This window comes from Eretmochelys imbricata, chromosome 17 (assembly GCF_965152235.1).
Source record: "Eretmochelys imbricata isolate rEreImb1 chromosome 17, rEreImb1.hap1, whole genome shotgun sequence".
NCBI classification, from domain to species: Eukaryota; Metazoa; Chordata; order Testudines; family Cheloniidae; genus Eretmochelys; species Eretmochelys imbricata.
The window spans coordinates 23,169,827-23,193,770 of NC_135588.1; the positions used below are offsets into that span (position 1 = coordinate 23,169,827).

Consider the following 23,944-nt stretch of genomic DNA (forward strand, 5'->3'; position numbering starts at 1 on the left):
AGCACTGGAATGGGTTCCCTTGGGAGGTGGTGGAATCTCCATCCTTAGAGGTTTTTAAGGCCTAGCTTGACAAAGCCCTGACTGGGATGATTTAATTGGTGTTGATCCTGCTTTGAGCAAGGGGTTGGACTGGGTGGCCTCCTAGGGTCTCTTCCAACTCTAGTCTTCTACGATTCTATGACAGAGGATCACCAACTGCTGGAGCCTCTTCTGACAGGCATAACCAACATCTTAGGGGAGATTCATTCTTTGCCTTTTTCCTTCAAACATGCAATAGTCTACCCAAACTGAAGAAAGGCACCTTGGAGGTAATGGACCTAGCTAACTATTGCAAATATTAAACCTTTCTTCCCTGAACAAGCTTGTTAAGGAGCTAGCTAAATGCCAGCTTGAAACTCCTCTAGCAGAAGCCATATCCTAGACATGCCACAATCCAGATTCAGGTCAGCACGTGGTCAGGAAACAGGCAGTGGAATTGGTGGTCAGTCTTTTGTGTCAGTGGAAGACTGATGTCCATTCTCAAATCTCTGGACTCTGCAGCATTCAACACAGTCAGCCACAAGATATTGCTGTCCCATCTAAGCAAGATGGCAGTGGCTAATGAAAGAACTGGAACAGTCTGACCACTTTCTGGAGGAACACACCCAAAGGGTCACTGTGTGAACCTGCACCTGCACCTTCACCCCCAGGCCTCTTACTTTTGGAGCTCCACAATGATCTATTTAACGTCAAAATGCAGCAGCCTGCTGAACTGGTGAGACATCACAAGGTCAAATGACAACAAGGTGTAGCTGAGACACAGCTCTAGCTATTTACTCTTTACAACAGACAGCAGTGCCATTGGCACCAAGCTAACCTGGATGCCCTGGAACAAAGATGAGAAAGGGTTAGTTAAAGCTACTGGTTGGCAGAGGAGACCTTGCACAATCTCCACCAGTCAAAGACACATACCCATACCTGCTCAGCTGACTTCACAGGTTCTTATAGACTCCTCACTGACACCAAGCTCTCACAGAGCCGAGGTCACAAGAAATGCATTCTGCCATTTCTGACTGTGTTCCATCACTGGAGAGGAAGAGTTGCCCTCGACAGCACATACCTTCATTACCCGCCAACCACACTGTAAGAAAGCAGCTTACTTGGGCTTGGAAGGTTCAGCACTGAGAAAATTACAACTGATGGAGAATGCAGCAGCTCACTCCATAGGCATCAAACCTGGCCCCCACTCACTGCACTGGATTCCCCTAAAGCATGATATCAAGTTGAAACTGTTGGTCCTTTGTCATTATGCCTCTAAACAGTTTGGGCCCAGGTTATCTAAGAGATCACCTCATGCTTGGGATCAAAACTATGGTCATCACTTCTCTCCACTGGCATAATGGAGTTGGCTACCACAACGATAAAGCTTGTTTGTACAGGGGGCAGAGCAATGGGAAGGACTGGCACTTTGGAGGACTGTGGCATTCATTCCTGCTGGATCACAGAACTACCCTCACCACTTTCCGTTCCAAGAGCTAAACCGCATCTTTGCCATGTCTCCTGTAATAACAGCATAGACCACATAACGTAAAAACCAACCAACCAAAAACCCATATGCAGAAAGTCATGGAGAAGGCTGCAGACATGACAGTTATGTTGCTTAATGCATCACTGGAAGATATACAGGCACCACAGTGATGGTCATTGTCTGAAAACCTGAACTGAGTAAACAGTCTTAGGGCAGATTTTCCAAGACGATCAGTATGCCAGGTTTCAAGCTCTTGAAAATTCTAGCCCTAATGGCTACTCGCCTGAGTGACAGATAAGTGTGCGCCGCACTGTAAAGAGACAGGTCTACCACTTGCAGTGTTTGCTAGGGAACATTCTGACCCAGGAACATCAGCCCACAGAGAAACAAAGCTCTTGGAGACCAAATTTGCAAACACCTGGCTTTTTTTCTTTTTGCAAATTTGCAAACTCCTGGCTGATTTTGCCTTTCCATCTTACCTCTAGTAGCTGCACTGCTCCTTCATGATCCCTTTTTGCCTCTTCCTGGGCCTGAAGTCAAACAGGAGACAAGGAGTTACTGACCAAACACCCCTCAGAAAGCTCACTTCTGCTGTCAGCATCTCAATAGGCTGCAAGATAGATTTAAAAGAACAGAACAACAGGACAAGAGACATCCCTGCTCTGTGGACAAAGAGCCTTTGCAGATTAGAATTGTCATGCATGAGAACAGCCCCTTGTAGTGCCCAGGTATCAGAGTTCACTTCCCTGGATTAGTTTATCTGGTAAACTCACACATACCTCCTCCCTGCACAGTCCCACCAAGGAGACAATGCAGGAGTTCCATCTCTTTCCATGGTGGGATTCAGAGAGTTAAAGTGTCCATTTTCTCACTGTCTTGCACTCACTGCATACCTGCTGCAACCATCTGACTTCCTCTTGTTTCGCCTGCAGTGCGAGCTGGGCTTCCTCGTGTTCAGCCTCCAGCTGCTGCCTTCGCTCAGCCACATCTCTCATATGCTGGAGAAGAAGTCACACACAATTTAGGGGAGGCATTGTTGAAGCATTGCCTCTCGGAGCTCTACTGAGGGCCTCATCCTCCATGCTTTCCTGATGGCAATTAACAGACCAAGTGTTTTTCACGGACTAATTAAAAAACGGGGAGGTTACTTTCAGGGGTGGGGTTCCAGCACATATTGGGCAGATCCTTGGCCTCCCAAAGCTCTCCAAGCCACTCCATCAATATAAACGGGGTTCATAGTGGCTTCAGACAGCTTTACACCACCAGCTTCCCCCTCAGATGCAGAGTGCATGGAGAGGAGCGGTATGCCATTTATGCCAACAGGGCAGGGCCAACACACACAGCACTCTGGCCAGTCCTCAGCCGGCAAAGCAGTCCCTGTGGAACCACAGCAGCCAGCATAATTTAGAGTCACTCTCAACAGACAAGGCACTTGTCAAAAACCAGATATCTGAAATGAGAATCTTCTTGTAGAAGCCAGAGGAGCCCAGTTTGAGAAACTCCCTAAGTAGGGAAAGCCACTAACAGTGAAACTATACATAGGAGACCCAAACAACTGCAGGAAATCATACTGCAGGAAATCAATCACATACTGCAGGAATCAGAGTAACAGCCGTGTTAGCCTGTATTCGCAAAAAGAAAAGGAGTACTTGTAATTGGTTAGTCTCTAAGGTGCCACAAGTACTCCTTTTCTTCATACTGCAGGAAATCAACCACATCCCTCCAACCTGGCTGGCTTCCACTGTATCACAGCCCAGGTGGGCTCCCAGCCTGACAGACTACTGTCTGTGGTGATCAAGGAGCACCAGGGAATCATGGTGCATCATAAATCTCCAACTGCAACAGGAAATAATAGCAATCGCTTCTCTCCCATATTACCCACAGCCAAGGAGACACATTCCTAGGTCTCTCTTCTTGCTGCTTATGGCAGACCTTAGACATTCCTCTAACAAGCCCTTTCGAAATAGCATTGGATTAACTAAATCACTAGCTTAGATAGATCAAACACTGTAAGTAAGAGAGGGGGAACTTCATGTCCTTTCCTGATCAAACCAATCAAAACAGTGTTTAGTGTTTCAATAGCCTTTTCAGAAGCTCTGAATTCGACTAACCTTCAGCACCTGCTCTAGATTCTCCAGCTTGGTTTGGAGTCCTTGGCTCTTCTGAAGAGCAGAATCTCGTTCCTTAGTAACTACAACAACCTGTAACTTCAGGTCAGCATTTTCAGATTCAACCTGTGGAAAGAGGATAGTGTATTACTACAAACAGCCTCAGGCACACTTTGTATAAATAATGGCGGTCCATCATTTTTCACAGTTTGAACCACATCTTAGACTTAAGTATCAGGGGGTAGCCACGTTAGGCTGTATCCACAAAAGCAACAAGGAGTCTGGTGGCACCTTAAAGACTAACAGATTTATTTGGGCATAAGCTTTCATGGGTAAAAAACCACTTCAAGTGGTTTTTCATGAAAGCTTATGCCCAAATAAATCTGTTACTCTGTAAGGTTCCACCAGACTCCTTGTTATCTTAGACTTAGACACACCTTCCATTGGCAGGGACATGAACCTATGTCTTTTACTCTCCCATTGGCAAACACGGGACCGCCACATCTCCTCCCATCCCATTGGCAGTCAAGTAAACCCATCTTTCCTCACATTTGTGATCAAACATAACATTAGGAAAATATTCATATATTTGTATCTTTCTTAATTATGACTAATGGTTATTCACACAGCCTGCATTTGCTACTGAAGTAATCTCCCATCCCAAATGTGAGGTTTTCTGAACATGATTTATGCTGGAGAGACTGTGGAGAGCCAGGCCATAAAACCTGGACACAGCAAGAATAAACACAGAGATTTGTGCTTCGGGTTGAACAGAATTGTAACCTGATCATAGAATCATAGAATCATAGAATATCAGGGTTGGAAGGGACCTCAGGAGGTCATCTAGTCCAACCCCCCGCTCAAAAGCAGGACCCATACCCACTTAAATCATCCCAGCCAGGGCTTTGTCAAGCCTGACCTTAAAAACTTCTAAGGAAGGAGATTCCACCACCTCCCTAGGCAACGCATTCCAGTGTTTCACCACCCTCCTAGTGAAAAAGTTTTTCCTAATATCCAACCTAAACCTCCCCCACTGCAACTTGAGACCATTATTCCTTGTCCTGTCCTCTTCCACCACTGAGAATAGTCTAGAACCATCCTCTCTGGAACTACCTCTCAGGTAGTTGAAAGCAGCTATCAAATCCCCCCTCATTCTTCTCTTCCGCAGACTAAACAATCCCAGTTCCCTCAGCCTCTCCTCATAAGTCATGTGTTCCAGATGCCTAATCATTTTTGTTGCCCTTCGCTGGACTCTCTCCAATTTCTCCACATCCTTCTTGTAGTGTGGGGCCCAAAACTGGACACAGTACTCCAGATAAGGCCTCACCAATGTCGAATAGAGGGGGACGATCACGTCCCTCGATCTGCTCGCTATGCCCCTACTTATACATCCCAAAATGCCATTGGCCTTCTTGGCAACAAGGGCACACTGCTGACTCATATCCAGCTTCTCGTCCACTGTCACCCCTAGGTCCTTTTCTGCAGAACTGCTGCCTAGCCATTCGGTCCCTAGTCTGTAGCGGTGCATTGGGTTCTTCCGTCCTAAGTGCAGGACCCTGCACTTATCCTTATTGAACCTCATCAGATTTCTTTTGGCCCAAACCTCCAATTTGACTAGGTCCCTCTGAATCCTATCCCTGCCCTCCAGCGTACCTACCACTCCTCCCAGTTCAGTATCATCCGCAAATGTATTGTGATGTATTGTGTTCTCCCCTACATTCACCATATAAGGTGCTGATGATTAGTCTTTAGATCTAAGCAGAATGAACTATAACGTGGGTATTATGAGCAACTAAGATCACCAGTGTAAGGCTAATGCTCCCTTTCTGACAGGTGGCTTGTGAAGATCTAGGAAGTCCTAATCATGGGGAAAATGACCAGTCTTCAGAGTGAAACCCAGTGTAAAATTTGGCTTTTTGCCTCACTTATGTTGAGAGAAGGAGCTGAGTTAAGAAACCACATCTTTGAGGGATCCTGCCCCCTATACAAAACCTTTATCAATTCCCACCCATTTATGCACATATAAAATCTTCCCTTTACTTGTTAGTGTGTGCCTTATGGTTACCTTAACGCCTGCAGCCAATATGATGAATTATTTTCTTACTTTTTTCCTTGCTGCTCTGTGCATCTGTGTGATTTTGATTTTCCTGTTTGTTATGACCACCGTGCAGTTATTTACTGGGGGTAATGCCAGAGAGCGTACTCACGTCCTAAAAAGCCAGGCCGCAAACTTGGCACCATAATTACCCCACCTGCACCCTTAGGGGGATTCACACCAGGAATGCAGCTGATGTTGCTGCCTCCTGTCCTGCTTCAGGGTTTCCATCAGGCAAAGGCAGCTGTAAATTGCACTGGGTCTCTCCCCTGCTCCCCAGGGTACACCCTGCCCTCAGCCAGCACTGCCCCCCACTTATGCCCCAGCTATGGAGAGAAGTTTATGGCCGCATGTCATAAAGATAAGGGAAGGGTAACCACCTTTCTGTATACAGTGCTATAAAATCCCTCCTGGCCAGAGGAAAAACCCTTTCACTTGTAAAGAGTTAAGAAGCTAAGGTAATCTCGCTGGCACCTGACCCAAAATGACCAATAAGGGGACAAGATACTTTCAGATCTGGAGGGGGGGAAAGGGTTTTGTCTGTCTGTGTGATGTTTTTGCCAGGAACAGATCAGGAAAGCAGGTCTTACAACTCCTGTAAAGTTAGTAAGTAATCTAGCTAGAAAATGCATTAGATTTTCTTTTGTTTAATGGCTTGTAAAATAAGCTGTGCTGGAGGAAATGTGTATTCCTGTTTTTGTTTCTTTTTGTAACTTAAGGTTTTGCCTAGAGGGATTCTCTGTGTTTTGAATCTGATTACGCTGTAAGGTATTCACCATCCTGATTTTACAGAGGTGATTCTTTTACCTTTTCTTTAATTAAAATTCTTCTTTTAAGAACATGATTGATTTTTCATTGTTCTTAAGATCCAAGGGTTTGGGTCTGTGTTCACCTGTACCAATTGGTGAGGATCATTATCAAGCCTTCCCCAGGAAAGGGGGTGTAGGGCTTAGGGGGGCATATTTTGGGGGAAGACGTCTCCAAGCGGGCTCTTTCCCTGTTCTTTGTTTAAAACGTTGGTCGTGGCAGCATACTGTTCAAGGACAAGGCAAAGTTTGTACCTTGGGGAAGTTTTTAACCTCAGCTGGTAAGAATAAGCTTAGGGGGTCTTTCAGGCAGGTCCCCACATCTATACCCTAGAGTTCAGAGTGGGGAAGGAACCTTGACACCACGATCCTCCATTGTAATCACCCCATGGTGGACCCAACGAGCCCCATACAAGGCCCCTCATCAAGCATTACAACAGCAGAAATCACCGTGGAGAATCACAGAATCATAGAAAGGTAGGACTGGAAGGGACTTCAAGAGATCATCAAGTCCAGGCCACTGCGCTGTGGCAGGACTGAGTAAACCTAGACCATCGCTGACAGATGTTTGTCCAACCTGCTCTTAAAAACTTCCAGTGATGGGGATTCCACAACATCCCTTGGAAGCCTGTTCCAAAGCTTAACTACCCTTACAGTTGGAAAGTTTTTCCTAATATTGAACCTAAATCTCCTTTGCTGTAGATTAAGCCCATGACTTCTCATCCTATCTTCAGTAGATATGGAGGACAATTGATCACTGTCATCTTTATAACAGCCCTTCACATATTTGAAGACTGATCAGGTCCCCACCTCAGTCTGCTTTTCTCAAGACTAACCAGGCCCAGGTTTTTGGTTTTTTTTAACCTTTCCTCATAGGTCAGGGTTTCTAAACCTTTTAAAATTTGTGTTGCTCTGCTCTGGGCTCTCTCCAGTTTGTTCCCATTTTTCCTAAAGTGTGGTGCCCAGAATTACCATGGGCAGCGCGTGCAACCCCTGTTCAGGGAGGCTAGCCCCCTTCCCTGCCTCTTCCGCCCAAGGCCTCACCCTACCCCTTCCACCCAAGCCCTCCCTTCCTCGCCCTGGTCCAAACCCTGCTGGTGCCCGGAGCAGCCCTGAGCCCTGACCAGCCCGACAATGCCCAGAGCAGCCCGGAGGAGGCTTGGGCTGAGCTCTGGGCCCAGGCCGCCCAGCAGAGCTCTGAGCCCTGCCACGGCCTGGCCCAAGACCATGGCGGGGAGCATTAGCAGAAGTTTGGGGAGCCTGAGCCTCCTCCAGCCTCCATTACCCGCCGCCCATGGCTGAGGCCTCACAGTGCTAAGTAAAATGGGGAAATTACCTCCTGTGTCCTACCTATGATGCTCATGTTAATATGCCCCAGAATAATATTAGCCTTTTTCATAGCTGCATCACATTGTTGACTCATAATTAATTTGTGATCCACTATAACCCCTAGATCCTTTTCTGCAGTATTATCACCTAATCAGTTATTCCCCTTTTTGTAGTTGTGCATTTGATTTTTTCCTTCCTAAGTGTAGCACTTGGCACTTGTTTATTGAATTTCATCTTGTTGAATTCAGACCAATTCTCCAATTTCTCAAGGTCGTTTTGAATTCTTATCCTGTCCTTCAAAGTGCTAGCAACTCCTCCCAGCCTGGTGTCCCCTGCAAATTGTATAAGCACACTCTTCACTCCATTATCCAAGTAATTAATGAAAATATTACATAGTAACAGATCCAGGACTGACACCTACAGGATCCCACTAGATACAGTCTCCCAGTTTCACAGCCAGCCATTGGTAACTACACTTTGAATCTGGGCTACTGCTTTGTCTTAGTCCTGTGATAAGCTCTGCTTGGTAGAGGAGTTTTGCAATGTTGACATAAACATAAAATAGAAGCTAATGCTCCATTGACGGAACAAGAGTATCCCTGGTTACCTGTCGTGCCCATTCCGCCTTTCCATTTAGTTGAGTGTTCTCCTGAGCCAGCCGTGCATTTTCACCCTGCACCACTTGCAGCTGGATTTCCTGTCCAGAGAGAATGATCTTGTTACTATACTAAAGTTCTCTGATTAACTGCTTTGCCCAGGCAAGAGGGAACTAGGAGGCTGAGCTGCACCTGGCTGATTGCAGGAGAAGATTATAGTTCTGTGCCTTGATGCCCACTCTTGCAGACCTAGGAGATGCAGCTCACATAAACGTGAGTGGTGATATGGGGAGACGAAGATTTTCCCCAGGCTGGGTGATCACCACAGAATGATGAGTGGTCGCTATAGTAATGGAAGAAGTTTACTGAATTTCATTCTCTCCCACACACAAACACACATTGTGGTAGATGTCAAAAACTCCAGAGAAGGAAAACAGGCTGTTACTGACCATCAAACATCTCCTGGACACCCACTTGGCACAAATTCCCTCTGCAGAGAGACTCACAATCCAATTCCTCTGCGGTCACCAAATAATCTAGGGTCAGCCAGTCCTATCATAGCCATTGGGGGTCAGGTTCTGACACTCTTACACACAGTGAATGAACAGCATCGTATCCCACAACCTGCCCTGCTGACTTCAGTGACTTGGTGCTACCCAACATGAGTCAGGCGACCAGAATCTGGCCCTAAATCAATTTGTGGTCAAGACATGATTAAAACAGACCCCATGAGGGTAACAGTGGCTCCTGCATCCCTGTTCCTACAGGGCACTTTTCTTCACATTCCCAAAGATCACACCATTAGCAGTGCAATAGCCAAGGCTCTGCTGGGAGATGTATAAGGGGGCTGTTGGCCCCTTACTGAAACGTAGTGGTTTTTTGGTTGGTCCCCTGTCAATACCAGGAGAAAGGGGAAGGGCTGAAGAGGAGTCAGGATCCAGGGACTGACAGGTCCCCAGGGTCAATGGGGAGAGGCCAGCACTCCAAGTCAGCCAGATTGTCAGGGTGGGCAAGTCGATGATGGAGCCAAGAGCTCAGGGCCCTTGCAGCAGCCCAGAGCAGAGCCAGGGAGAGTGCAGCAGCCCAGAGTAGGGGGTTAATTTTATGTTTTCTGCCAGGTCATTGATAAAAATGTTAAACAGCACAAGACCAAGAACCAATACCTGCGGGACCCCATTAAAAATACACTCATTCAGTGACGATTCCCCATTTACAATTACATTTTGAGACCTATCAGTTAACCAGCTTTTAATTAATTTAATGTGTCCCACGTAAATTTTATAGAGACAATGTGGGTGAGGGACTATCTTTTAATGGGATAACTTCTGTTGGTGAGAGAGACAAGTTTTCAGGCTACACAGAGCCCTTCGTCAGGTCTGGGAAATGTCCTGTGAGTGTCACAACTAAATACAAGGTAGAACAGATTGTTTAGCAAACCAGGACCCACCAAGTCAAAGCAGCACCAGACCCTGCCAGAACAACAGATGCGAAACCTGCACACATAGCTCCACTGCTACAATAATCAACACACCCCACAACACACCTTTTAGTCCATGGGTCCTACACACACAGAAAAATGATACAAGAAAAAACACCCTGTCACCTGTGGGTGAACACTTCACCATCACTCTATATCTGACCTCTCAGTCCTCATCCTCAAAGGAAAAATGAACAACATCTTCAAAAGAAGATCTTGGGAGCTTAAATTCATAACTTTACTAGACACTAAAAATCACAGACTCAAAGATATTGAATTTTATGGCATATTGCAACAACCTGTAACCCACTAACCCCTTGTTTTGTCCTGTGACTGGAGAGAGGTGAACGGGCCACTTCACCATGAATGGTCTCATAGAATAGGTGTTAACTACTTGCGCTAAACAATCTGTTCCACCTTTCCTTTAGCTGTGATGCTCCAAGTACCGTCCCCAGACCTGAGGAAGAGCTCTGTGTAGCTCGAAAGCTTGTCTCTTTCACCAATAGAAGTTGGTCCAATAAAATATATTCCCTCACCCACCTTGTCTCTAATATCCTGGGACAAACACGGCTACAACAACACTACAAACAGCCTGTTAATTTTATATTTTTCTAATTTTTGTAATCAAAATGTCGTGTGGTACCAAGTCAAATGCCTTACAGATGTCTATGGCCAGGTCTGCAGGACAGACATATATTGGTATAACTACTTCACTTAGTGAAAAATCCACACAACTGAGCAATGTAGTTATGCTGACCTAACCCGCCACGTAGACAGCACTATGTCGGCAGCACATCAACATGGCTACCGCCTGTCGCAGAGGTGGATTAACTACACCCACGTGAGCAGCTTTCCTGTCGGCATAGAAACATCCTCACTAAAGCAAAGCAGCTTTACTGGTGCAGCTGTGTCTCTGTAGTGCTGTACGTGAAAACAAGCCCTAAGTATATAACATCAACACTATTATCTTTATCAACCAAAATAGTAATCTCATCAAAAAAAATACCAAATCCATGTAATAAACACTTCAGTGCTAGAGATATTTGTGACCATAGAACCATATCCTCTGCATATCATATGACAGACACAGGGGCATTCATGATTTTAGGGGGGAAATACTGATCCCCTTTTAATGCTAAAACCACATCATAAAAGATAAAAAGAAAAGGGGCTACTAGACACCCCCATCAAACCTCCTTTCTAACTGGGATAGAATCAGTTAGTCCCCCATCCAGGTTTATCCACTGTTTGTCTGTGAAGAGCTCTTAAAAGAAGTAGTAATCAGGGATCTGTTCCAGCAATCTCCAATTTGCCTCACTGATGGTCCCTAACAATCAGTTCAAAGGCTGATTTTAGATCAACAAAAGGTGCATACAATTTTCTCCCCATAGGAGGCACATATTTGTAAATCAAATAAGAATGTGTTTGGTACTGTCACCGGGAAGCCCTTTCAATAAATTACTCCAAAGCTAACAGAACTGTCTTTCATCAGAGACTGTGGTTGCATAAATGGAGGATTGATGACAATATACTGAACAAGTTAGCTCTTTTCCCCTACCTGGGTATCTGGTTCTCACAAAATGGTTTGCGTCATGCGAATATTCAGGTAACAAAAGAGAAGGTCTCAGATTCAATGCAAGTGGTGTTACATTTTACCTGCACTCATGGTGGAAACTTTATTGCACCAGCCTTTCGAGTGTTTGAGGCTAAGGTATGCACTCAAATTTTGTATGGAGCAGAAATGTGGGGATAGTCTGATCCCAGAGACAGGAAGTGATTCAAAACAAATTTATTAGAAAGATCCTTGGTCTCCCAAATAATACTCCAGCCACTCTTCTAATCAGAAATTAGATTTAAGTTTAAAAATGTGAAATCCCTAATCAGGTGGAGAATAGAGAATATTAATAAGCAATTGGATATGGCATGGTCAGCCACTGATATAAGGAAAAGGCAAGTGGCACAGGGATCATATACAGATTAATGGCATATCTCCTTTTTAATCCTTATAAATATTGTAATATTTTATAACCTTGGATTTAGCTTTAAGTTTTATTGTAATAACTTTTGCTTTTTGCATACCGTCCCCAGGCTAATTTGCTGTTAAAACACTATAACATATAAAAAGTGATATCAAGTTAGTTTGACAGGATCTATTTTACATAAAATCACATTGATTGGCATAAGTTTGAGTACCCTCCTTTAATTCTTTATTAATCAACTCCCATAACAGCCACTCCATTATCTTGCCTGGGATCGATGTCAGATTGACAGTCCTATAATTACCCAGGTCATCACATTTACCCTTTTTAAATACTGGCACATTTAGCTTTCTTCCAGTCTTCTGGAACTTCCCCAGTGTTCCAAGACTTATTGAAAATCAACATTAATAGTCCAGCAAGGCCCAGAGCCAGCTCTTTTAAAACTCTTGGATGCAAGTTATCTGGACCTGCTGATTTAAAAATGGCTAACTTTAGTAGCTGCTATTTAACATCCTCTTGAGATACAAATGGAATGAAAAAAGTGTCATTATATGATATGATAATATCATCACTATTCCCAAATACAGAACAGAAATATTTAATGAACACTTTTGTCTTCTCTGCATTATTACTGATAATTCTACGATTTCCACCTTATAATGGACCAATACTAGTGTCAGGATTATTTTTGTTCCTAATATACTTGAAAAAACTCCTTATTGTCCTTATCTCTGCTGGCCATTGATTTTTCCTTGTGTCTCTTTGTTCCCTCATCAATTTTCTACAACTCCTTGCTACGGATTTATATTCATTTCTGTCAACTTCCCCTTTCTTCCATTTGTTTTTTATATATATTATATGTATATTATAGCTGCCTTCACTTCCTCTCTGAAGCAGGTCATATTTTTAACCAATATGGCCTTCTTCCTTGACTGTGGCTTTTTAGGCTTCTCTTGAAGTATTCTTAAACAATTCCAATCATCATTCAAATTTTTCTGATTACATTTTTCCTCCCAACTGATTTTTAAGACTGGTCGGGACCTTTAATATCTTCTAACCTGACACACATAGACACACACACCCACACCCCGCATAACACAGGGGGAATTTCACCCAACAATCCTTCAAGAGGAGGGAATTATTTTTCCCTACTACATACATTAAGATTAATTTAATGCAGAAGAATCTACACATTTGGTCTGCAACCAGCTGAAACACTAAATGAACTAAACTTTAGGCTATAAAGGTTGGGACCCATTTGTGATTTTGTTGAAATGAGAAATAAGAGACGGAAAAGAAATTACTTTAGCTAAACAAGGAAAAAAATCCCAAATAAGAATGCAGCAATCTAACCATTCATCTAACATCAAACTCACAGCTGTAGAGAGAGACAATGCTTACCAATTCTTTGCATCTTTTGTGCTTCTTCCTTACTTCATGTTCAAGGTTTTCACATTTTTTACGCTTTTTCCTGAGCTCAAATTCCTACACAAGAAAAGCAAAGGAAGCCATGAAGAAACACTGGACCAAACAGAGAGCAGCATCCCAGATGTCTCATGGTGCACGTGAAATTCAAAACAGCTTACCTAATCTAACTCCACACAAGCTTTTTCTCTTCCACATGAAAATCTCTTTGTGAAAATTATTTGAAAAAAGTTAACGACAGCTCTTAAGAAGACAACAAGAAATGCCCAAACAAAACTCAGTATGCTAACCAGCTATTTTTATGGGCCCCTTTCCTCCTCCCACCTTTTCAGTTCTGGACATAGCTCTCTGCTTTCCCACTTGAATCATGCTGATGACAAGCAGTACATGGCATGACATCTAGCACAAGTGGGGAGCTTTGTAAACTCTGTCATGCAAAATACAGGGCTAAGGGCTAGCGCTATGCAGAAGGATCAGCCTGAGCTGCAAAAAAGGTATTAACTCAGCTATGGTTCAAATCCAGACTGTAACTAACAGCCAGCACAAATTTGCTCAACATGTGTTGACATCTCTAGCTACTTGCTACCTTTTTTGGCTCCTCTGGATACCTATGAACATTATCAGGCTGTCAAACTTGGAATACGCTATGAACAAGCCTGGTTTGTTGGGATAGCTCATAAGGGACATATGAGTTACATGGTATTTCTCCTATGTCCCTGATAGGATGTACCTATTCCATTTTAGAAAAAGTGTAAGCCCAGAAAAGCAAAACAGATGTTCACCTTTTTTCACTTTCAATTAGTTTTGAGGTGGTTGATTGCTTCATCTGATATATATCATTCAGCCAGCAGTGATCAAAACACCTTGGAATGTGTACATCCAGGGCATCGGTGAATGAGGGAAGTCATGAGTGCCTATGCCCTTGTGTGGCACTCTGTGCTCTAAAGCAGTACCCTGGCACCCCCATATTTACCATGCTGATATAATTATGATCTCTTTTGTACAAAGTATGCCTTATGAGGTATCATGGAGACAGGGGATGGATCACTCGATGAGTACATGCTCTGTTCATTCCCTCTGGGGCACCTAGCATTGGCCACTGTCAGTAGACAGGATACTGGGCTAGATGGACCTTTGATCTGACCCAGTATGGCCATTCTTATGTAATCTTATGTTATTTTAAAGGGCTTGATTTGTTGAACATTAATATCTTGTTGGATTGTATGTGCTATCATTGTATGCGGAGTTATGAAGTTTTGCTATGTGTGTGTTACTGAAAGATGTTGTGAGGTTGGGAACACCCACAACCAGCCTTTCAGGTGCAACAATGGAGGAGCCAGATGCACTGATGGCCCATTAAAGGGAATACACATTCCACAAGGACTGTCCCAGGAATCTATACAATGGAGACTTCTCAGAGATAGTACATAGACAATGGAGGCTGCTTGACCCACCTCACAAACATAGATGTTTCCAGCAAGAAGGAGGAAACTATGAAAGAGAAGTGACATCATCACTCCCCCCCCCGACCCCCCAGCTCAACACCTGAAAGCACACTGGAGGACAAAGACTGGAAGCGGTCCCAGGCTGGAAAGGAGAATCCCAGCCTATATATTAAGGAACTCTACCATCTATCAGGATGAGACACTGCTTGATTCAAATCCTGTTTAGTTTATAGAACTGAGACTGTGAATTTGTTTTATTTCTTAAAAAGAAAAGGAGTACTTGTGGCACCTTAGAGACTAACCAATTTAATTGAGCATAAGCTTTCGTGAGCTACAGATGCGATGAGGTGAGCTGTAGCTCATGAAAGCTTATGCTCAATTAAATTGGTTAATCTCTAAGGTGCCACAAGTACTCCTTTTCTTTTTGCGAATACAGACTAACACGGCTGTTACTCTGAAACCTTTTATTTCTTAGGTAACCAACTTTGATCTGTACACTTATTACTTATTACTGTACACTTAAAATCTATCTGTCTGTAGTTAATAAATCTGGTTTATATTTTATCTAAAACAGTGCTTTTGGCTGAAGTGCTTGGGAAATCTGCTCAGGGTGCAAGGGCTGGTGCACGTCCACTTTCCTTTGTAGAAGTGGCAGACTGGGTAATAAACTTACACTGTGGATGTCTGTTTAAGTGCAGAACCTGCCAGAGGCTTATAGCTTGTCACAGCATCACAGTGTGAGAAGGAGCCCAGACTGATAGGACAGAGTGCTCAGCTTACCCCAGTTCCAGGTTGCAGCCCAGGAACCCGTCACACTTTGACCACCTGTTCTGCAGCTGGTTCTTGGCACAGGCCAGTTCCCCAGCACGTCACTCTGAGACCAGCAAGCACCTGGAAGACTTTACCCCAAATCCCACATATGAAATCAGAGATGTAAAAACTGAAACAGTTGTAGCATTTCATCCCAAGAAAGCCTTGCTTTCACTCTAAGGGAGAAAGGCCCACAGGTGGAGTCCCCTTTTGAGCCTGTGGAAAGGGACTGCAACTCACCAATTGCTGTATTTGCTGACTGCTCTCTGGGTCTGCTACCACACTTTTTGGAGGAAAGTTTTCATACTCCTCAGAGGCATGTCCCAAAGGTAGCACTCCTGGCTCCACCTGAAAGGGAAGAAAGTGATCCCAGAGGGATATGAGAGAGAATCAGGGTAACAGCACAACCTGATTGTCAAGGGAAGGACAGCTTTGCTTCCAGCACAGTCTAACCTACAGACATAGATGCTAACAGCCCAGGAGAACAGCCCAGGAGAACATTTTCTTTCTCTCTGAAATCAGCCAGCAGAATGAGTCATGCTAGAGATGTCAATAAAGGAAAATAAGTGTTTCTATTATATCACATTGCACACCTTCCTGGAGCTTTGTGAGATTTTTCATGGATGAGAGAGTTCCTAGGAAAACCCAGGTGCTGCAGGCCATGGTGCTGGTGATCCACTAGAAGAAGCTTTTCCTTCTGAATCAGCTGACCCCAATGTCCCAGTAAGGTGTTAGTGGATGCTGTGATGGTTGAGGCCTTCTAATGACAGCTATGGGTCTTGGCATTTCTCACCAGAAAATAAGTATGTCCTCAGCAGATTCCAATGTGGGGCAGGAAAGGTGTCTGGTATTTTGCTGTCCTCAGCAAAGTTCAATATACACATTCTCCTTCCATCCATCCATTCTGTCCCAGCCAAGGTTTGACCTTTTTTCATTGAGTTATCGTCACGGAAAAATCTCATATAATTTAATATGGATAAAACTAATACAGTGCTATGGAAATTACTCTAAATAGCTACAGAATTTAATACAGAATGTGCTCTCCTTTCCACTTAATTTTTAAGCCTCCTGTCACATAGCTGCATCTATGGGATAAGCTGTGCTTTCTCTTCTCCTGACTAGCTAAAGCACGGGAAGCCTTGGGGAATTCCCTGTATTTCAGTTGATTTGCTTTCTGTGTTTTGTGACAGTTTGGTGACTAATAAACAAGCCCTGAGGAAAGGGCCTTAAAGAAGTCAGGCTAGGAGCTTTATGTCTATTCCTTTAATTGTGGAACCACCACCAGCTCACTCTACCAGGTATAATAGATAATTATGGAAACACCGCATAGCCACTCCATAGTTAGAGCTACGTTTTCAAATGGGGCATTATGATCAGCTCTGAGCAGACATCCTGTGTAACCCAGGCAAGAGACCTTGTGATTCCTGCATCAAACCTATAATTTCTGTCTGAGCTACAGCATATAGTTTAGAACAGTGGTCACCAACCAATCGATCATGATGGACTAGTCGATCCTGGAGACTTTCCCAGTTGATTGCAATCTCTGGCCGCTAAAAATCCAGTGGTGCAGCAGGGCTGCCGGGAACGGGGAACTGTGGCCAATGGGAGCTGCGGGGGGCAGTGCTTGCAGACAGAAGCAGTGCACGGAGACCCCTGCCCACCATCCCACACACACACACACACACACACAGGCTGCGGGGGCGTGCTCGCCGTTTCTGGGAGCAGCGCGGGGCCGGGGCAACAGGGAGCCACTTTAGCCCCGCTGAGCCACCAACCAAGAGCCGCCCGAGGTAACTGCCACCCAGCGGGAGCCCGCACACCAACCCCAGCCCCCTCCTGGAGCCAGTACCCCATACCCCCTCTTGCACTCCAACACTCTGGCCCAGCCTGGAGCCCCCTCCTACACCCAAACTCCCTCTCAGAGCTTGCACCCCCTCAGCCCCTCCTGCACCCAACTCCCTTTCCCAGGCTCAGCCTGAAGCCCCCTCCCACACTCCGAACCCCTCAGCCCCAGCCCAGAGTCCGTATCCCCTCCCGAACCCCAACCCCCTGCCCCAGCCCGATGAAAGTGGGTGAGGGAGAGCGAGCAACGGAGGGAAGAGCAGATGGAGTGAGTGGGTCAGGGCCTCAGAGAAGGGGCGGGGCCTTGGGGAAGGGGTAGGGTAGATCCTGGATTGCACTTAAATTCAAAAAGTAATCATATGCATAAAAAGGTTGGAGACCACTGCTTTAGAAAGACATTAATTTTGATTTAAAGGCTCTAAAACACAGCGACTCCACCACATCCCTTGGTAATCTGTTCCAATGGTTAATTCTCCTCACTGTTAAAAATATGCACCTTAATTCTAGTTTGAATTTGTCTACTTCAACTTCCAAGCACTGGATCTCATTCTGCCTTTGTCTTCCAGACTAAAGAGCAATCTGCTATCAGAAATCTTCTCCCCATGTAAGTATTTATACGCACGAGCGGCAGGTTTGTATAATTTTTGGTGGTGCCCAAATGGATCCATCCCATCCATAGGACAGACCAGGGCAACCGCCCCGGGCCCTGTGCTTTGGGGGGCCCTGCGCTTCAGGGGGATGCGGGGTCCAGGGTGGCCTGGGGGTTAGCGGGGTGCCTGGTGCTGACAGCAGCAAGCAACCCTGTTCCGCTCCGCGTCTTCCCACCCCACCCCCACTCCACCTCTTCCCTGAAGCCCCCGCCTCTGAGCAATGCCGGGAGCCAGCGAGGTGGAGCAGAGCAGGCTGGGGCTGGGGCTGGGGCTGGGGCTGGGGCCAGGTCACTTGCTGCTGCCCGCGCCAGGCCCCCCGCTAACTCCCCAGGCCACCCTGGACCCCGTGACCCCCTGAAGCACAAGGCAGGGGTAGGCACCACCATGTTGTGCGACAAACACTTGACAGAATTACCGGACTTGCTGACGGACATTGGGGGTGGGGGGGTATTATGTCATTCAATCATTCAACCCATAAAATAGCACACATTTTGCCACACACAAAAAAACCCCCAGTAATCTAGCTAATAATAATAACAATAATAATAATAAATTCAACTCATATAATTAATGAAAAATATGTGTATACTGCAGGGGTCAGCAACCTTTCAGAAGTGGTGTGCCGAGTCTTCATTTATTCACTCTAATTGAAGGTTTCGCGTGCCAGTCATACATTTTAACGTTTTTAGAAGGTCTCTTTCTATAAGTCTATATTATATAACTAAACTATTGTTGTATGTAAAGTAAATAAGGTTTTTAAAATGTTTAAGAAGCTTCATTTGAAATTAAATTAAAATGCAGAGCCCCCCAGACCAGTGGCCAGGACCCGGGCAGTGTGAGTGCGACTGAACATCAGCTCGCTTGCTGCCTTTGGCACACGTGCCATAGGTTGCCTACCCCTGGTTGACTGTATATGAGATTATATGAGAAATGAAAATGAGCTTGCTTTGGGATTTTACAAGGTACTTATATCGTTTAAACACTTTTGGTACCTTGAGTAAGGATAACACTTCTTGCAAATCACATAAAGAGGGTCCCCTTCCCTCACCCCATTGCAAAGGCACAGGGGTTATTGCTGGCTGCCCTAGGGCTGCAGAAAACCCTATGGACAAAACATATGGAAAGAAGAGGATCAATTTATACAGAGGGCTGAGGGGGACTCCCATAGTGCTTTAATTAACACTTAATAAATACATAAAATTAAATACATTTCAGAGATAAGAACCTGTAATGCCAGACTTTACTGCATGAGAAGCTCCAGAGAAAGAAGACCCAGAGGGAGTAATGGTAGGGGCAATCCTAGGGAGACCAAAGGGGCTGGTAGAGAGAGCAGACAGAGAACAAGGTAAGAGGCAGAGTCCCTGCAGGGTTGACCCAGGCTTCTGCCTCTCTCCTGTGGGTGGGAACACTTGTCACTATCACTATAGGAGGGAACAATAGAATGGACTGCCCAGAAGAATGAATGACTTGAGGACAATTTCTTGAAGGGACCCTTACCCTTGCAGAGATTTTCTAGCTCCGACATTTACATTTCTACACAGGGTGGTTTGGCCCACAGAAATAAAAATCTACACATCTTCCATGTGGTTTTGGACCAATGGAAAAAACCAGGTACAATTCAAGTGACTTTTAAAATTGCCTATGAAACCGAGTTAACAAAATAAATGAGCTTATGAACAACCAGAAAATATACTTCTCAAGCGAAAAAACTATACATGGACTTCTTTGAAAAGAAATTGTAAGGTTTCTTACAAGAAAAACCACAAACTGTCTGGAAAGGAAGAGTCGATTGAATTACTTGCCTCAGTGAAATTAAATACCCAGAGAATTGCTGGGCCTGTGGTCATGATGACTGGGGCTTGCTCACCTGTGACTCCCCCTGCCGGTGCTTTGGAGGCACGGCCAGGCAGATCTGCATCTGCAAGCAGGCCCCCTGCCTCAGGTGCAGCTCCCATTGGCCGCACTGACCAATAGACTGGGAGCCTTCCGGCCAAGGGGCTGGGGGGGAGGGGGAAGGCAAAGGGGGAGGTTTTAGGGAGCAGAGGGGAGGGGAGCGGTCTCTGGGGGCACAAAGTGGGGGACTCTCTGGAAAGGGGTGACAGGGGCACAGGGGCCATTGGGGGTCTTTCGGGGGGGGCAGAGAGTGGCGTGGGTCTCTGTGGGGCGGGGGGAGTGATGGACAGAGCCAGCCGCAGCCCGAGTCTGCTCTGCAGGGGGGTGTTGCTATAGCCCCCTCAGGAAGCACTCTCTGTACTGTGTATTTTATGCCAGTCCCGGGAGTGCCCATCACTGCTCCTTTCCCTGGCCCACGGCTCCATCTGTCTGTCCTCACAACCTCCCGGCTGCGTCTGTGTGTCTGTCTCACAGTGGCAGGCTCCTGCTGCTCCCTCGCTGCCTGGGGCTCCCTCCCGCTCCCTGCTGTGGAGCTGAGGCCAGGCAGCGCTGGGGCCCGCCCCTGCAGCTCCCATTGGCCGGGGTTCCCGGCCAATGGGCTGGGAGCTGGGTCAGCGCTGGGGCCTCCCCGCAGCACACAGCGACTCCAGGGAAGGGGGTGCTGCCCCAGAGGTGAGAGTGCCCCATGTTGCTGCCCCATGGCACGGGGTCCCCCAAAGCACGGGGCCTAGGGCCTAAACATTGGTGGAGCTGGGCCCACCTTCATGAATACGGATGGACCACGGGCACCACGGGCCCATATAACTCGCCACCTCTGCTTATACGCTGTCATCCAGTCCCCTCTTAAAGTTCCGGCGGAAAGACGAAATGCATTGAATTTCTTTATCGTGTGACAAGTTTTGTAAACGTTGAATCAATCTTGTATGTAAAACCACAAGAATCAAAACCACTAGTGCTACAGCTACCCCAATATACTGACTCTGGCAAGGGTACAAGATGCTTCAGATGGAAGGAACAGAATGGGCCAATTCTGAGTGATCGATCCCCAGCCATATACCCCCAGCTTCTGGCAGATGGGGGATTTAGGGACACTTGGAGCATGAGGTTGCATCTCTGACCATTCTGTCTAATAGCCACTGATGGACCTATCCTCCATTAACTTACCTATTTATTTTTTGAACCCAGTTATATTTTCGGCCTTCACAACATCCTTTCACAGTCATGTAACATTACCTAGTATTTCTGACTCCAAGCAGTAGCTGGGGGAGAGTGTTTGGCACATTGCAGATTCTGCAACTGACCCTCCCCTCTACCGCTTGGAGTCTCCAGCTTACACTGACATCTCAGTTTGTTAATTTTATTCTAGCTGTCTGCAGGCTTCCCTCAACTCTGGTTTGTGTCTGGCTGGATTTCTTGAGCAACTTAGCTGAATTTCTGTTGGAGACTGTTTGCTGTCTGATGCAATGGAAGGAAAACCCAAAATAAAATAAAAGCACTAAACAAATGGAACTGAAGCATCATTTAAGGGAGAAATTGGGCCAGATGTAATTTACTCAGACAAAAGAGCTTCTAAGGAAGTTACACGAGCCCCTTTCCCTGTTAGTTTCACACAGGTGCTATACATGCCTGCACCAACCAAGAGCACATTAGCTGAATGGCAACTAATGGCAATGGCATTCACCAATGGCTGAAAAAGAACATCTGCTTCCATACAGGTCACAACCTAATCCCAGGAGAATGCTGGCAAACTGAAGAGGGTTCAGACAAGAGCCACCAGAATGATTAAAGGATTAGAAAGCCTGCTTTATATTGATAGGCTCAAGGGGCTCAATTGATTTAGCTTAACAAACAGAATGCTAAGGGGCAGCGTAATCACAGTCTGTAACAGGGGTGGCCAACCTGTTGCGCCGGAAGCTCTGCAGAAGTTAATTCGCGGCTCCTTGTCTAGGCACCGCTCCGTGGCTGGAGATACAGGCGCCAACTTTCCAGTGTGCCGGGGGGCGCTCACTGCTCAACCCCCGGCTCTGCCACAGGCTCTGCCCCCACTCCACCCCTTCCCGGCCCCTCCCCTGAACCTGCCGTGCCCTCGCTCCTCCCCCTCCCCGTCCCCCTCTCCCCCAGAGCCTCCTGCATAGGATCATAGACTATCAGGGTTGGAAGGGACCTCAGGAGGTCATCTAGTCCAACCCCCTGCTCAAAGCAGGACCAATCCCCAATTTTTGCCCCAGATCCCTAAATGGCCCCCTCAAGGATTGAACTCACAACCCTGGGTTTAGAAGGCCAATGCTCAAACCACTGAGCTATCCCTCCCCCCATGCCACGGAACAGCTGATCGGGAGGTGTGGGGAAGGAGGGGGAGACGCTGATTGGCGGGGTGGGCGGGAGGCGCTGGGAGCAGGGGATGGGGAGCAGTTGCAGGGCTGCTGACTTTGACTGTGGCTCTTTAGTAATGTACATTGGCACAGGCGCCAACTTTCCTTGGCGCTGGTGGGTGCTCGTGCCCCCCCCTGGCCCCACCCCAACTCTGCCCCCTCCCTGCCCCTATTGGACCCTCCCCAAATCCCTGCCCTGGCCCCGCCTCTTCCCCAAGCGTGCCGCGTTCCTCCTCCTCCCTCCTAGCACTTGCCACGCGAAACAGCGATTTCATGGCACAAGTGCTGGGAGGGAGGGGAGAGAAGCAGGACACGGCATTGTGCTCACGGGAGGAGGCAGAGGTGAGCTGGGGCGGGGGGGGGGGGCGGGGAGCTGCCGGTGGGTGCAGAACACCCACCAATTTTTCCCCGTGGGTGCTCCAGCCCCGGAGTAGCCACGAAGTCGCTGCCTATGTACATTGGTAAATTCTGGCTCCTTCTCAGACTCAGGTTGGCCACCCAAGGTCTATAAATACCTACTTGGGGAACAGATATTTGATACTGGGCTCTCCAGTCTAGCAGAGACAGGTCTAACATAGAATCATGGAAGATTAGGGTTGGAAGAGACCTCAGGAGCTCATCTAGTCCAACCCCCTGCTCAAAGCAGGACCAATCCCAACTAAATCATCCCAGCCAGGGCTTTGTCAAGCCTGACCTTAAAAATCTCTAAGGAAGGAGACTCCACCACCTCCCTAGGTAACCCATTCCAGTGCTTCACCACCCTCCTAGTGAAAAAGTTTTTTCTAATATCCAACTTCAGCCTCCCACACTGCAACTTGAGACCATTGCTCCTTGTTCTGTCATCTGCTACCACTGAGAACAGCCAAGCTCCATCCTCTTTGGAACCCGCCTTCAGGTAGTTGAAGGCTGCTATCAAATCCCCCCTCACTCTTCTCTTCTGCAGACTAAACAACCCCAGTTCCCTCAGCCTCTCCTCATAAGTCATGTGCTGCAGCCCCCTAATCATTTTTGTTGCCCTCCACTGGACTCTCTCCAGTCTGTCCACATCCTTTCTTTAGTGGAGGGCCCAAAGCTGGACACAGTACTCCAGATATGGCTTCATCAGTGCCGAATAGAGGGGAATAATTATTTCCCTTGATCTGCTGCCAATACCCCTACTAATGCAGCCCAATATGCCATTGGCCTTCCTGGCAACAAGGGCACACTGTTGACTCATATCCAGCTCCTCGTCCACTGTAACCCCCAGGTCCTTTTCTGCAGAACTGCCGCTTAGCCAGTCGGTCCCCAGTGTGTAGCAGTGCATGGGATTCTTCTGTCCTAAGTGCAGGACTCTGCACTTGTCCTTGTTGAACCTCATCAGATTTCTTTTGGTCCAATCCTCCAATTTGTATAGGTCACTCTGGACCCTATCCCTACCCTCCAGCGCATCTACCTCTCCCCCAGCTTAGTGTCATCACAAACTTGCTGAGGGTGTGTCATAAATATAAAGGAAAGGGTAAACCCCTTTAAAATCCCTCCTGGCCAGAGGAAAAATCCTCTCACCTGTAAAGGGTTAAGAAACTAAAGGTAACCTTGCTGGCACCTGACCAAAATGACCAATGAGGAGACAA

The 23,944-nt window shown here is 46.4% G+C and overlaps 1 protein-coding gene across 1 annotated transcript in view; it reads right to left on the reverse strand.

Moving 5' to 3' along the window:
* TSPOAP1 (TSPO associated protein 1) overlaps positions 1-23,944 on the reverse strand; it is a 231,866-nt gene that overhangs the window by 146,961 nt on the left and 60,961 nt on the right. The window contains exons 6-11 of the mRNA XM_077836656.1: positions 15,818-15,925; positions 13,299-13,382; positions 8,453-8,542; positions 3,619-3,741; positions 2,401-2,505; positions 1,987-2,037 (exon numbers count right to left, since the gene is read on the reverse strand). Coding sequence (XP_077692782.1) covers positions 1,987-2,037; positions 2,401-2,505; positions 3,619-3,741; positions 8,453-8,542; positions 13,299-13,382; positions 15,818-15,925 — 561 coding nt within the window. The remainder of the gene's footprint in view (positions 1-1,986; positions 2,038-2,400; positions 2,506-3,618; positions 3,742-8,452; positions 8,543-13,298; positions 13,383-15,817; positions 15,926-23,944) is intronic.